The sequence below is a fragment of the Serinus canaria genome, chromosome 1A, assembly GCF_022539315.1.
Source record: "Serinus canaria isolate serCan28SL12 chromosome 1A, serCan2020, whole genome shotgun sequence".
NCBI classification, from domain to species: Eukaryota; Metazoa; Chordata; class Aves; order Passeriformes; family Fringillidae; genus Serinus; species Serinus canaria.
This window is the reverse complement of record NC_066314.1, coordinates 292,997-303,833: the sequence shown is the minus strand read 5'-3', so window position 1 is coordinate 303,833 and position 10,837 is coordinate 292,997. Positions and strand designations below refer to the sequence as shown.

The following is a 10,837-nucleotide window of genomic DNA, read 5'->3' as shown; positions in this document are numbered from 1 at the left end:
ATCCTGCCGGGGCTTTGGGCTGCACCCAGGGAAAGAGATGAGATGGGAGCCCAGGGAACAGCCCCCAGGGAGTGGATGAGGTGGGAACAGCCCCCAGGGAGTGGATGAGATGGGAGCTCAGGAAGCAGCCCCCAGGGACTGGGATGAGGTGGGAGCTCAGGGAGCAGCCCCCAGGGAGTGGGATGAGGTGGGAGCAGCCCCCAGGGAGTGGATGAGATGGGAGCTCAGGAAGCAGCCCCCGGGGAATGGGATGAGGTGGGGGCTCAGGGAGCAGCCCCCAGGGAGTGGATGAGATGGGAGCTCAGGAAGCAGCCCCTGGGGAATGGGATGAGGTGGGGGCTCAGGGAACAGCCCCCAGGGACTGGGATGAGGTGGGACCTCAGGAAGCAGCCCCCAGGGAGTTGTCGTAGAAAGCCTTGACCCCTTCGGGGCTCTGCAGGGAGAGGCTCCGGGCCAGCACCTCCCGTCGGAAGTTCTCCCTCATCCAGCCGTAGACCAGACTGTGCAGGAAGCCCTGCAGGGACACACTCAGGGCCTGGGACACAGGGACAGAGGGTCAGGGCTCCCGGTCCCTGCAGGCACAGCCCAGGCAGGGTGGCACAGGATACGAGGGGACTTTCCTCTTGGTGTGGCCAATTAAAGCACATCCAGCCCCCGGGAAAAGCCAAAGGGGGAAATCCCAACCCGAAATCCGGTGGGAAGAGTCACGTTGGGCCTGGGGCCGTGTCCTCACCCTGCCCGGGGTGTGCCCAAGGGCTGTCACAGCTCCCACATGGGATGGGGACAAACGTCTAGTCTGGGAGCCCTGGAAAAGGGGCTTTACTCACTGTGGACACGTAGAGCACAAAGAGCGAGGCAGGGCTGATGCTGGTGAAGGAGAGGATGGTGAGGAGGAAGGCTGTGGGTGGGACACAGAAGGACATTCCTCGGTGGGACACCCCCACTGTGACCCTGCAGGGCCGGGGGAGCTGGGGACAGCCTCAGTGTGTCCCTGCAGGGCTGGGGGCTGTGGGACACCCCCCGGCCTTGCCTGGCGTCCAGCAGAGCAGGAAAACCAGCTGGAAGTACAGCGAGGCTTTGCTGACGCTGCGGCCGCTCCTGCCCCCGAAGCCGCCGTCCCGGTCCAGGCTGAGCAGCGGCAGCGCCGCGTTCCCCCGGCAGCGGAGCCGCACCCGCCGGTACAGGAGCTGGGGGGCGTGCGGGGGTCAGCGCGGCGCTGGGGACCCCCCGTTCCTCCCCCAGAGCCGGGACCTCACCGAGCAGCAGCCGAGCACCAGCAGCAGGTACAGCAGGAAGATGATTTTCTCCTCCAGCCCCGCGTTCTTGCCCCCGCCGGACTGTGAGGCAACGGGAATGAGCGGGGCCGGGCCAGCGACCCCGCGGCCCCACAAGGAGGGTGGGTGGGTGGCAGCGAGGGAGGGGCAGCGCCCACCTGGGAGCAGATGTCCTGGTTCGGGTGGATCAGAAGGAGGCAGCTGCAGGGACAGAGCGGAGCTGGAGGTCCCAAAGCCTCACTCGGCGTCCCGGGGGCCGCAGCGCTGCCCCGGGCAGGGCGGGGGCGAAGGGGCCGTACCTGGAGCAGTAAAGGCTGAAGGTGTCGTTGGAGCCGGCCCAGGGCACCGCGGGCGCGATGTCGGCGGCGGAGGTGCCGCGGGCGAGCAGCTGCGCCAGGAGCGTCAGCGCGGGCACCAGCCTGGGGAAGGGACGGGTGTGAGCCCCGGGCCAGCCCGGCACGGCCGGGGCGCTCGGGCGGGGCCGGCGGCGGGCACCTACCAGGCCAGCACGTAGGGAATTCCCTGCCAGGCGCTCTCCAGGCAGCGGCTCCGCTCCTGCGGGAGAACCGCCGTGAGCCGGGGCTGGAGGGGCGGCCGCAGCCGAGGGTCGGGCCCGCTCCGCCAGGACCGGGGGAAGCCCGAATTCCCGGGGAAAGGGGCTGCCCTGGACCGCCCCGGTGCTCCCTTGCCCTGACAGCGCCGTGTGCGGCCACGGCGATTCCCGGCTGTGCCCGGGCGAGGCACGGACCTGCAGCGCTGCCGGGGGCCGGGCTCGCCCCCCCAGGACGGTGCGGTGCGACTCGTAGGCGTAAACAACGACCATGAGGAACGAGACGGCGTAGGAGGTCTGGGAGAGAGGAGAAGGAAAGGAACCGGGGTTCCTGCTGTGCCCAGCGCCACCAGGGCACCTTCCAGCCTCCCTCTGCCCCACGACACCCCCACTGCCCCTGTCCGTTCCCTCTTCGTGCTCCACACCCCGGTCCCCGGCACACCTGTCCCGGTACCCACCCCGAGGAGGGGACGCCAGGACAGTGTCCCCAGGACACTCCAGCCTCAGCTGTCCCCAGCAGCGTTCCCTTACCGTGGTCAGCATCCGCCCGTAGGGACAGGCGGCGTAGGCGGGCACGGAGAGCGGGGCGGGCAGCAGCGGGATGGTTCCCGTGCCCAGCAGTGCGGTGGCACCCAGGAAATCTGCCAGGGCCAGGAGGAACAGGGGGCGCAGCTGGGGACAGGGCACCGCGTTAGCTCTGCTGGCAGCAGCCCCTGGCAGCTCCCGCGGCCCTTCCCAGGCTGGGCCCGGGAGCTCCCGGGGGCCGGGGCGAGTGCCGGGCATTAGGCATCCTGCATCGCCTGCCCGCCGCCCGGAGCTTTAAACCCGGTGTTGGCTCGGCTTTGACTCGGGCTTAGCTGGGGCCAGACCTCGGAGGCCCTGTGTGCCTGGGAGCCGGTGACACTCACCTGGATGTGGCAGCAGTGACACTGCCACAAGCTGGCGGCACTCACCTGGATGTGGCAGCAGTGACACTGCCACAAGCTGGCGGCACTCACCTGGATGTGGCAGCAGTGACACTGCCACAAGCTGGCGGCACTCACCTGGATGTGGCAGCAGTGACACTGCCACAAGCTGGCGGCACTCACCTGGATGTGGCAGCAGCGCCCCTGCCAGGAGGTGACAGCGAGAACGGATCCGCTGCCCAGGAGGCTGCAGGGGACGGGGCGGGTGATGAATGTCACGGCCGAGCCGCTGCCACCCCCAGGTGCCAGCCCAGGGCGAGGGACCGGGACAGAACCCACCTGAGCAGCGCGGCCGGGAGGGTGACGCCCGTCAGCACCAGGACCTGCGGGAGGCACGGAGGGAGCGCGGGCTCGGCCGGCCGGGAGCGGGGCCACCCCGAGCCCCCACGGGGGGTGGGACGTGGGACCCTGGGCACGGCCGGACTCTGTCCCTCGGCCATCCCCGGCCGAAGCCGTGCCCAGGAACCGCAGCAAAGGCGTTCCGGGGGCAGTGGAGGAGCCAGGGCCGGTTCCTGAGCAGCCCCTCGGCGGTGGCTGCACGTGGCGGGGTTTCCCTGCTTCTTCCTCCCGAGTTTTCCCGCTGGGATCTCATCCCAAGTTTGCCTCATCCGGGGCTGGGGAGCGCGGAGAAGCCGCGTCCCGCCCGCTGCCGCGCTGGGAGCGGCTCCCGACGGCGCCTCTGGAGCCACCGCCGGGAACCGGAACGGCCGCCGGAGCCGGGCGGACCCCGGGCCCGGGAGACCGCCGGGAAGAGCGGGGCAGGAGCCAGGGAAGAGCCGCTCCGGCCCCAGCGAAAGCCCTGCCCGGCTGTCACCCTGCCTCGCCGGAGGTCCCCAAAGCGCTGGCCCAGGTCCCGCGGGGGGAGCTCCCTCGGGCACGGTTTGTTGGAACGGGAACGCAGCGCTCAGCTGAGCCTCTCCCGACCCTCCGGAGCGCTCCGCACGCCTTTACCTGGATATCCGAGAGAGCCGGGGGCTGCTCCTGTGCTTTGGCCATGGCCGGAGCCCGGAGCCTTCCCGGCCGCAGCCCGGGATGGATGGAATGGAAGCTGGAAGCGGCTCCCGCTGTGCCCGGGCTCGCTCCACGCCCAGCTGTGGGACACGGCCGCGGCGCAGCCGGAGGAACCGGCCCGGCCGGGGCGGCAGGAGCTCCCCAGAGCAGCAGCAGGAGCTCCCCAGAGCAGCAGCGGCGCCGTGCCAGCCCCGGGAGCGGGGAGGGAACAGCCCCAGGCACGGGAGAGCCCAAATGAGCGCTCGGATGCCCCCGGATACACCGGGAATGACGGAACAGCGCCGGGAGAGCAGCCGGGAGCTCCTTGTGCTGCTGGAGAGAGCCCAGAGGAGGCCCCGGAGCTGCTCCAGGGCTGGAGCCTCTCAGTTCCCAGGGATCCAGGCTGGGAGAGCTGGGGGTGCTCCCCTGGAGAGGAGAAGGATCCAGGGAGAGCTCAGAGCCCCTGGCAGGGCCTGGAGGGGCTCCAGGAGAGCTGCAGAGGGACTGGGGACAAGGCCTGCAGGGACAGCACACAGGGAATGGCTCCCACTGCCAGAGGGCAGGCATGGATGGGATCTTGGCAATGAGGAATTCCTGTCTGGGCTGGAATTGTCAGAGCAGCTGGGGCTGCCCTGGATCCCTGGAATGTCCAAGGCCAGGCTGGACATTGGGGCTGGAGCAGCCTGGGACAGTGGGAGGTGTCCCTGCCATGGCAGGGGTGGCACTGGAGGGGCTCTGGGGTCCCTTCCCACCCAACCCATTCCAGAATTCTCAGTGCCAGACTCCTTTGCATCCCCTCAGCTGCCACACCCTGACTGCAGGTGCAGGAATGAACCATTCCTGTTCTCACATTCCCAGGAACCTCAGGAAATCATGGGATTTAACGATTTTGTGATAATTTTAACCCAAGGATGTTCCAACGTCCACCAGAAATCCCCAAGCAATGCCCATCCTGCTCCCAGGAGCCACCAGAATCCCCTCAAACAAGAATTTTACCTTTATTTCAGGGATATTGTCTGAAGGGAGAGAGAGAAGAGGGAGGGAGGGTCTGAGGGAAGGAGGGAGTAGGAGGGAGAGGGGCTGGAGGGGAGCAGAGGAAGGAATGGCACTGGGAGCTGCAGGAGGGTGACAGTGACATGGAGCTGGGCACTCCTGGAGATGCTCCCCTGCAGCAGCTTCCTCATCCTCCTCTGCCAGGGACAGACAGGGCACCGGGATGGATCCGGGTCCTCCCAGCTGGATCCCACCTCATCCCTGCTCCCAGCTGGATCCCACCTCATCCCTGCTCTCCCAGTCAGATCCCACACTGATTCCCTGCTCTCCCAGCTGGATCCCACCTTGTCCTTGCTCTCCCAGCTGGATCCCACCTCATCCCTGCTCTCCCAGCTGGATCCCACCTCATCCCTGCTCTCCCAGTCAGATCCCACACTGATTCCCTGCTCTCCCAGTCAGATCCCACACTGATTCCCTGCTCTCCCAGCTGGATCCCACCTTGTCCCTGCTCTCCCAGTCAGATCCCACACTGATTCCCTGCTCTCCCAGCTGGATCCCACACTCATTCCCTGCTCTCCCAGTCAGATCCCACACTGATTCCCTGCTCTCCCAGTCAGATCCCACACTCATTCCCTGCTCTCCCAGTCAGATCCCACACTGATTCCCTGCTCTCCCAGTCAGATCCCACACTGATTCCCTGCTCTCCCAGTCAGATCCCACCTCATCCCTGCTCTCCCAGTCAGATCCCACACTGATTCCCTGCTCCCAGCTGGATCCCACCTTGTCCTTGCTCTCCCAGCTGGATCCCACACTGATTCCCTGCTCCAAGTGTGCTCCCAGCTGGGTCCCACCCCGTTCCTCTGCCCAGCTGGATCCCCACCCCCCCGGGGCCCATTCCAGGTCACTCCATCCTGCAGGAGCAGGGGGAGAACAGGGATCCATCCCCTCAGCCTGAGCAGCGAAGGCACAGCAGGAGGAGGCTCCATGTCCCTCTGGAATTGTGGGAATGGCTCCAGGGAAAGAGTGGGAGCCATCCCTGCCATTCCAGAGGCACCCCTTGATTTAACACTTCCAAACTGGGAGGAGGGACTGGGCTCTGCCCTGGCTGAGCCAGCCCTTTCATCCTTAAGGAGTGTTTCAAACATTCCTGGGACAAATTCTCCCTCCAGGGCAGCACCTGGATCCCACTGTTCCCAGTGGGAACATCCCTGGATGGAGCCCCAGGAAGGGCTCAGCTGTGGCCCCCTCCCAGCAGGGACAGGCTCTGCCCGGGGCACATTTTCCCTGAGGAATTTTTTGGAGGAGAAATTGGCACCAAGGGCTGCACTGGCCAGAGTGGAATCCAGAGAGTTTGGCTGCTGACAGGACCAGGACAGCCAAGGAGGAAAGGAGGGAAGTTCCATGTCCCTGTCCTTGTCCCTGGCAGTGCCAGGAGTGGCTGATCCTTCCCAAGGCTCTCTGGGCAGTGCAGCACCAGGAGCTGCTCCCAAACCTGCTCCTGACTGGGCTCCAGGACCCCGGGGGTGTTAATCCAGACCTATCCCTGTCTCTGGGCCTAGCTTGAGCAGCCAGGATTTAATTCCAAACATGGGGCAGGAAAACAACACCCTCAGGATGGGAATCATCCACAGGGAGATCCTTTCTCCTTCCTAGAATCCCTGATAACCCAGAGAGGATCCCTGGGAAGGAAGGAGAGCCTGAGCCCCTGGATGAGCCTGGAGCTGCATCCACTGGTTAAATTAGGCTCTGGAAAAGAGCCTTAGGGGAAACGCCCAAGTTTTCCTGCACTGAGCCCCATCTTCCTGAGCTTGCCATGGCCTGGTGCTATTTTAGCTCCACCTAAAGTGCTTCCCACCTTCCCTTTCATCTCCTGAGTCACCAGCCTGACTGGAGCTTGGAGATCCAAGTGAATTCCACTCGATGCCACGTCTGACAGGTACGGATTGCTTTTAAATCACCTTTAAAAAACCTCAGCATCTTCAGTTCCATGGTTTTCAAATCAAGTCTCAACTCGAAGCAAATTCCCACCACGGAGGCTTTGGGGCTGGAAAAGTTGGCACAACCTCACTGCAAAACAGTGCTAAAAACACCAACTGGAGCCCAAATCCTGGAGAGATGCGGGCGTGGCTGGGACGAGGTCTCGGTCAGTCCTCGGGAAGGAGCTCTTATGGAAAAGGGAATAAAATCCAGCCCTCATCTCTTCCCGTGGAGCCACCAGGAGCCGTGGGCTGAGCTCTTGGCGATGCTCAGCTTCTCCTCGGGGCTGAAGTGCAGGATGGCCAGGATGGCCGTGAGTGTCTGCTGCCGGCCCCGCGCGTCCGGCAGCGTCAGGAACCGGTACACCACGTTCTTCAGGTACTCCAGGTTGGCTCCTTCCCTGCCCTTATCCCGGCAGTTCTTCTGGATCTCGCCCCGCAGCGCCGCCACCTCCTCGCGGTGCTTGTCCTCCTCGGCCAGGGCCCTGCCCTGCAGCTGGTGCAGCTGCACCTCCAGCCGGTGCTTGTGCTTGCGCAGCGCCGCGATCTCCACCTCCTTGCGCGCCAGCTGCTCCGCGTACAGGAAGAAGGTGGGCTCGGAGCCGGAGCACAGCTGCAGCTCCTGCGGCAGGATCTCTGAGGAATCCTGGCTGGGAGCGTCCCCCGGGCCGGGGCCGCCGTCCCGGCAGCTCTTGGGGCCGTGGGGCAGCGCGAGGGCGCGGAGCTGCTCCAGCTCCCGGTCCTTCTCGGCCAGCACGGCCAGCGCCCGGTCCCGCTGCTTGTGCATCTCCTCCTCCAGCCGCAGCGCCCGCTCCCGGAACTCCAGCTGGCACCGCTCCAGCTCCTGCCGGTGCAGCTGCTGCAGCTGGGACAGCTCCTGCTTCCTGGCCTCCAGCTCCTGCCGGTGCCGCTTCTCCGTGTCGTCCGCGGCCAGCTGCAGCAGCACGTGCTTGTCCTGGAGCTCCGCCAGCTGCTCCCGCGCCTCCTCCAGCTCCTTGGCCAGGCCCACGTCCTTGGTGGCCTTGCTCTTGAGCACCTGCTGCGCCCTCACCTTGTAGCGCTCAAACTCCTCCTTGAGCTGCCTCAGCTCCTGCTGGCAGTGCCCACCTGGGGCCTTGTCCCCGTTCCCGTCCCCGCTGCCCGGGGACGGCTCCGGCTCCTGCGGCTCCTCCGCCTCCGGGCCCTTCCCGGCCGCCGCCTGCAGGAGCTTCCGCAGCTTCTCCATCTTCTCCTTGAGCACGCTCACGTCCAGGGTGGCCTCCTCCACAGCCACCTCGCCCAGGGAGCGGCTGGAGGCGGCCATGGCCAAGGTCTTGTTCTCCAGGTCCAGCTGCACGATGCGCTCCTTGAGCCTCTGGATGGTGCCCTGGTCCCTCTGCTTGGCCTTCTCGTAGGTGCCCAGCAGCTCGGACACCTGGGACACCTGGGCCTCCAGCTCGGCCACGCGCTGCTCCTCCCGCTGCGAGAGCTGCCGGAGCTGCTCCTCGGCCTGGGCTGTCTGTGCAGGGACACAGTGGGGTTAGGGCAGCACGGGGACACACCTGGGGTCACACAGGGACACACCTGGGGTCACACAGGGACCCTGCTCTGCTCCAAACCAATAAAGGGCCCTCCCCACCCCGGGAATTCTGCCTGAGATACCTCTCTGTCCTGGCTTTTCAGGGATTTGTGTGTTTGGAATCCTGGAATGGGTTAGGTGGGAAGGGACCTCAGAGCCCCTCCAGGGCTGCCATGGGCAGGGACACCTTCCACTGTCCCAGGCTGCTCCAGCCCCAGTGTCCAGCCTGGCCTTGGGCACTGCCAGGGATCCAGGGACAGCCACAGCTGCTCTGGGCACCGAGTGCCATTCATTTCAAACCTCCTGGAATCTGAGGGACTGGGAAGCGGAATTTGTCTGACTCCAGCCCCACTCTCTGGATACATCCCACAGAGAGCTGTTCCCGACTTTGTCATCCTGCCAATCCAAGCCAGGATTCTTTGGACTCTCAGAGACTGGGAGAGGGAATTTGGCTCCTGCAGCCCCAAACCCTGCCCCAGTCCCTGGACCCCACCCTCCTTCCCAGCCAGCAATCACCTTCTTCATCTCCTGCACCAGCTGCAGCTGGAAGTGGTTCTTGAGGCCGGCCATCTCCTCCTGCAGCTCCTGGACCCGCGGGTCGGCCTTGCCGTTCTCCTCGCGCGCGCCCTGCAGCTCCCTGCGCAGCTCCTCCAGCTCCAGGCCCAGCTGCCGCGCGTGCTGCTCGTGGCCCTGGGCTCGCTCGGCGGCGTCGGCCCCGCCGGCCAGCGCCTCCCGGGCCTGCTGCAGCTCCTGCTCGGCGGCGCGGCGCGCGTCGCGCTCGGCGCGCAGCAGCTCCTGCAGCTCGCGCAGCATCAGCCCGTGGTCGCCCTGCTCGCGCTCCCGCTCGCGCTGCTGCGCGGCCAGGCAGCCCCGGGTCTGGGCCAGCTGCTCCTGCAGCCGCTGCAGCTCCGCGTCCTGCCGCCCCGCCTCGGCCCGCGCCCGCGCCGCCGCCTCCTCCAGCTCCTGCTTCATCTGCCGCCGCTCCGCCTGGTACGAGGCCTCCATGCGCGACTTCTCCTGCGTCACCGTGGCCAGCGCGCCCGTCAGCGTGGCCAGCTGCGCCTTCAGCTGCTGCAGCCGCCGCTCGGGCTCGGCGGCGCACAGCTCCCCGCCCTCGGCGCCGCTCGGCTCCTCGGCTCTCGGGGAAGGGGCGGCCGCGGGTTTGTCCTCCTCGTCCCCCCTGGGCAGGCCGGCCGCCGTGTCCGTGCTGGCGGCCGTCCCCGCGCTGTCCTCGCTGTGCTCCGAGCTCCTGTCGTCCGGGGAGTCCCCGGCTGCAGGTGGGGGCACTGCCAGCTCCCCATGGTGGGACAAGGAGAGCACCTTCAGGCTGGCTTCCAGCGCCTCCTTCTCCTTCAGCAGGCTCTTGTAGGCGTGGACGACGTCCTTGAGGCGCGCCTGGAAGCGCAGGAGCTGCTGCTTCTGCGTCTCGATGGTCTCCAGCAGCTCCTTCCTGCTGGGGCCGCCCCCGAAGTTCATCCCGAACTTCTCCATGGCTGGGAAACCTGGGGGCGAGCAGGGCAAGGAGAAAAGGCACCTTTGGGATGGGCAGGAGCACCGCCCTGGGCGCACCAGGACACCAAACGGGCAGCAAACATCACCAACACCACCCTGAACCCCCCAGGACCCCCACACTGACCCCCTCGAGACCCCCAGACTGACCCCGCCAGGACAGGACCCTGACCCCCAGGACGCCACTCTGAACCCCCCTCCAGGACCCCCTTCCCGACCCCTCCCGGGACCCCCATACTGACCCCCCGGACACCACTCTGAACTCCCCAGAGAGCCCCCGGACCCCCCTGGGCCCTCCGCTGTCGCCTCCTCAGGACCACCCTGACCCCTCAGGACCCTTCAGACTCCATCCCGACCCCCAGGGCCACCGTGACCCGCCCGGACACCAGGCGGGCCCCTCCACCGTCACGCCCTCAGGACCATCCCGACTCCCCCCCCCGATCTCTCCGGACGCCCCGCAATCCCCGGCCCCGCCATCCTCAGCCCCCAGACCCCCGGTCCCCCCTCACCTCCGGCCGGTTCCGCCGCGCCGCCACTTCCGCCGGAAGCCGCCGGGGAGGCGGGGCAAAGGGAGCGGTTACAGGCGGGGCAGAGCCACGCCCCAAATAAAGCCATATGTGGGCGTGGCCACAAAACGGGGCGTGGCCCTGCGCGCGACGCAGACCGTGGTATGGGCGTGGCCAATTGCGTTGGAGGCGTGGTCTGATTGCGAGGGGCGTGGTCTGATTGCGAGGGGCGTGGTCTGAGCGCCTGTGTGTCCCCAAGGCGTGGTCATTCATGTGGGCGTGGCCTTCGGCCCGGCACCGCTCGGCGGTGACAGCAGGGTGGTCCCCTGTCCCTCCGTGTGTCCCCGGAGTGTCCCGTGTCCCCCCCGTGTTCCCCCAAGTCCCCCGTGTCCCCTCCGTGTCCCTCCGTGTCCTCCGTGTACCCACCATGTCCCTCCGTGTCCCCTCCGTGTACCCCGTGTTCCCCTCATGTCCCCCCGTGTCCCCGTGTCTCCCCGTGTGCCCCTGTGTCCACCC

General features: G+C 66.7%; 2 protein-coding genes across 35 annotated transcripts; both read right to left on the bottom strand.

The window, feature by feature from the left end:
- Positions 1–323: 323 nt before the first annotated feature.
- LOC127060792 (transmembrane protein 116-like) lies at positions 324–3,785 on the bottom strand. Its single transcript, XM_050985128.1, has 12 exons — positions 3,741–3,785; positions 3,069–3,112; positions 2,913–2,976; positions 2,356–2,496; positions 2,023–2,121; positions 1,774–1,829; positions 1,574–1,693; positions 1,433–1,475; positions 1,257–1,337; positions 1,031–1,187; positions 828–898; positions 324–535 (listed from the first exon to the last, which is right to left on the bottom strand). Exons 1-12 carry the CDS (start codon positions 3,783–3,785, stop codon positions 380–382), a joined length of 1,077 nt encoding a protein of 358 aa, XP_050841085.1. The 3' UTR covers positions 324–379.
- Positions 3,786–4,758: 973 nt separating this feature from the next.
- On the bottom strand, positions 4,759–10,373 carry GCC1 (GRIP and coiled-coil domain containing 1). 34 transcript variants are annotated; one of them, XM_050969812.1, is made up of 5 exons: positions 10,325–10,373; positions 8,823–9,808; positions 5,301–8,246; positions 5,147–5,270; positions 4,759–5,116 (listed from the first exon to the last, which is right to left on the bottom strand). In XM_050969812.1, exons 2-3 carry the CDS (start codon positions 9,795–9,797, stop codon positions 6,966–6,968), a joined length of 2,256 nt encoding a protein of 751 aa, XP_050825769.1. In that variant the 5' UTR covers positions 9,798–9,808; positions 10,325–10,373; the 3' UTR covers positions 4,759–5,116; positions 5,147–5,270; positions 5,301–6,965. The 34 variants fall into 34 exon arrangements, with proteins under 34 accessions (XP_050825769.1, XP_050825775.1, XP_050825771.1 ...); XM_050969818.1 differs by lacking the exon at positions 10,325–10,373 and having other exon boundaries at positions 5,147–5,176; positions 5,207–5,270; positions 8,823–9,973; XM_050969814.1 differs by lacking the exon at positions 10,325–10,373 and having other exon boundaries at positions 5,301–5,492; positions 5,523–8,246; positions 8,823–9,973.
- Between the last annotated feature and the right edge of the window lie 464 nt (positions 10,374–10,837).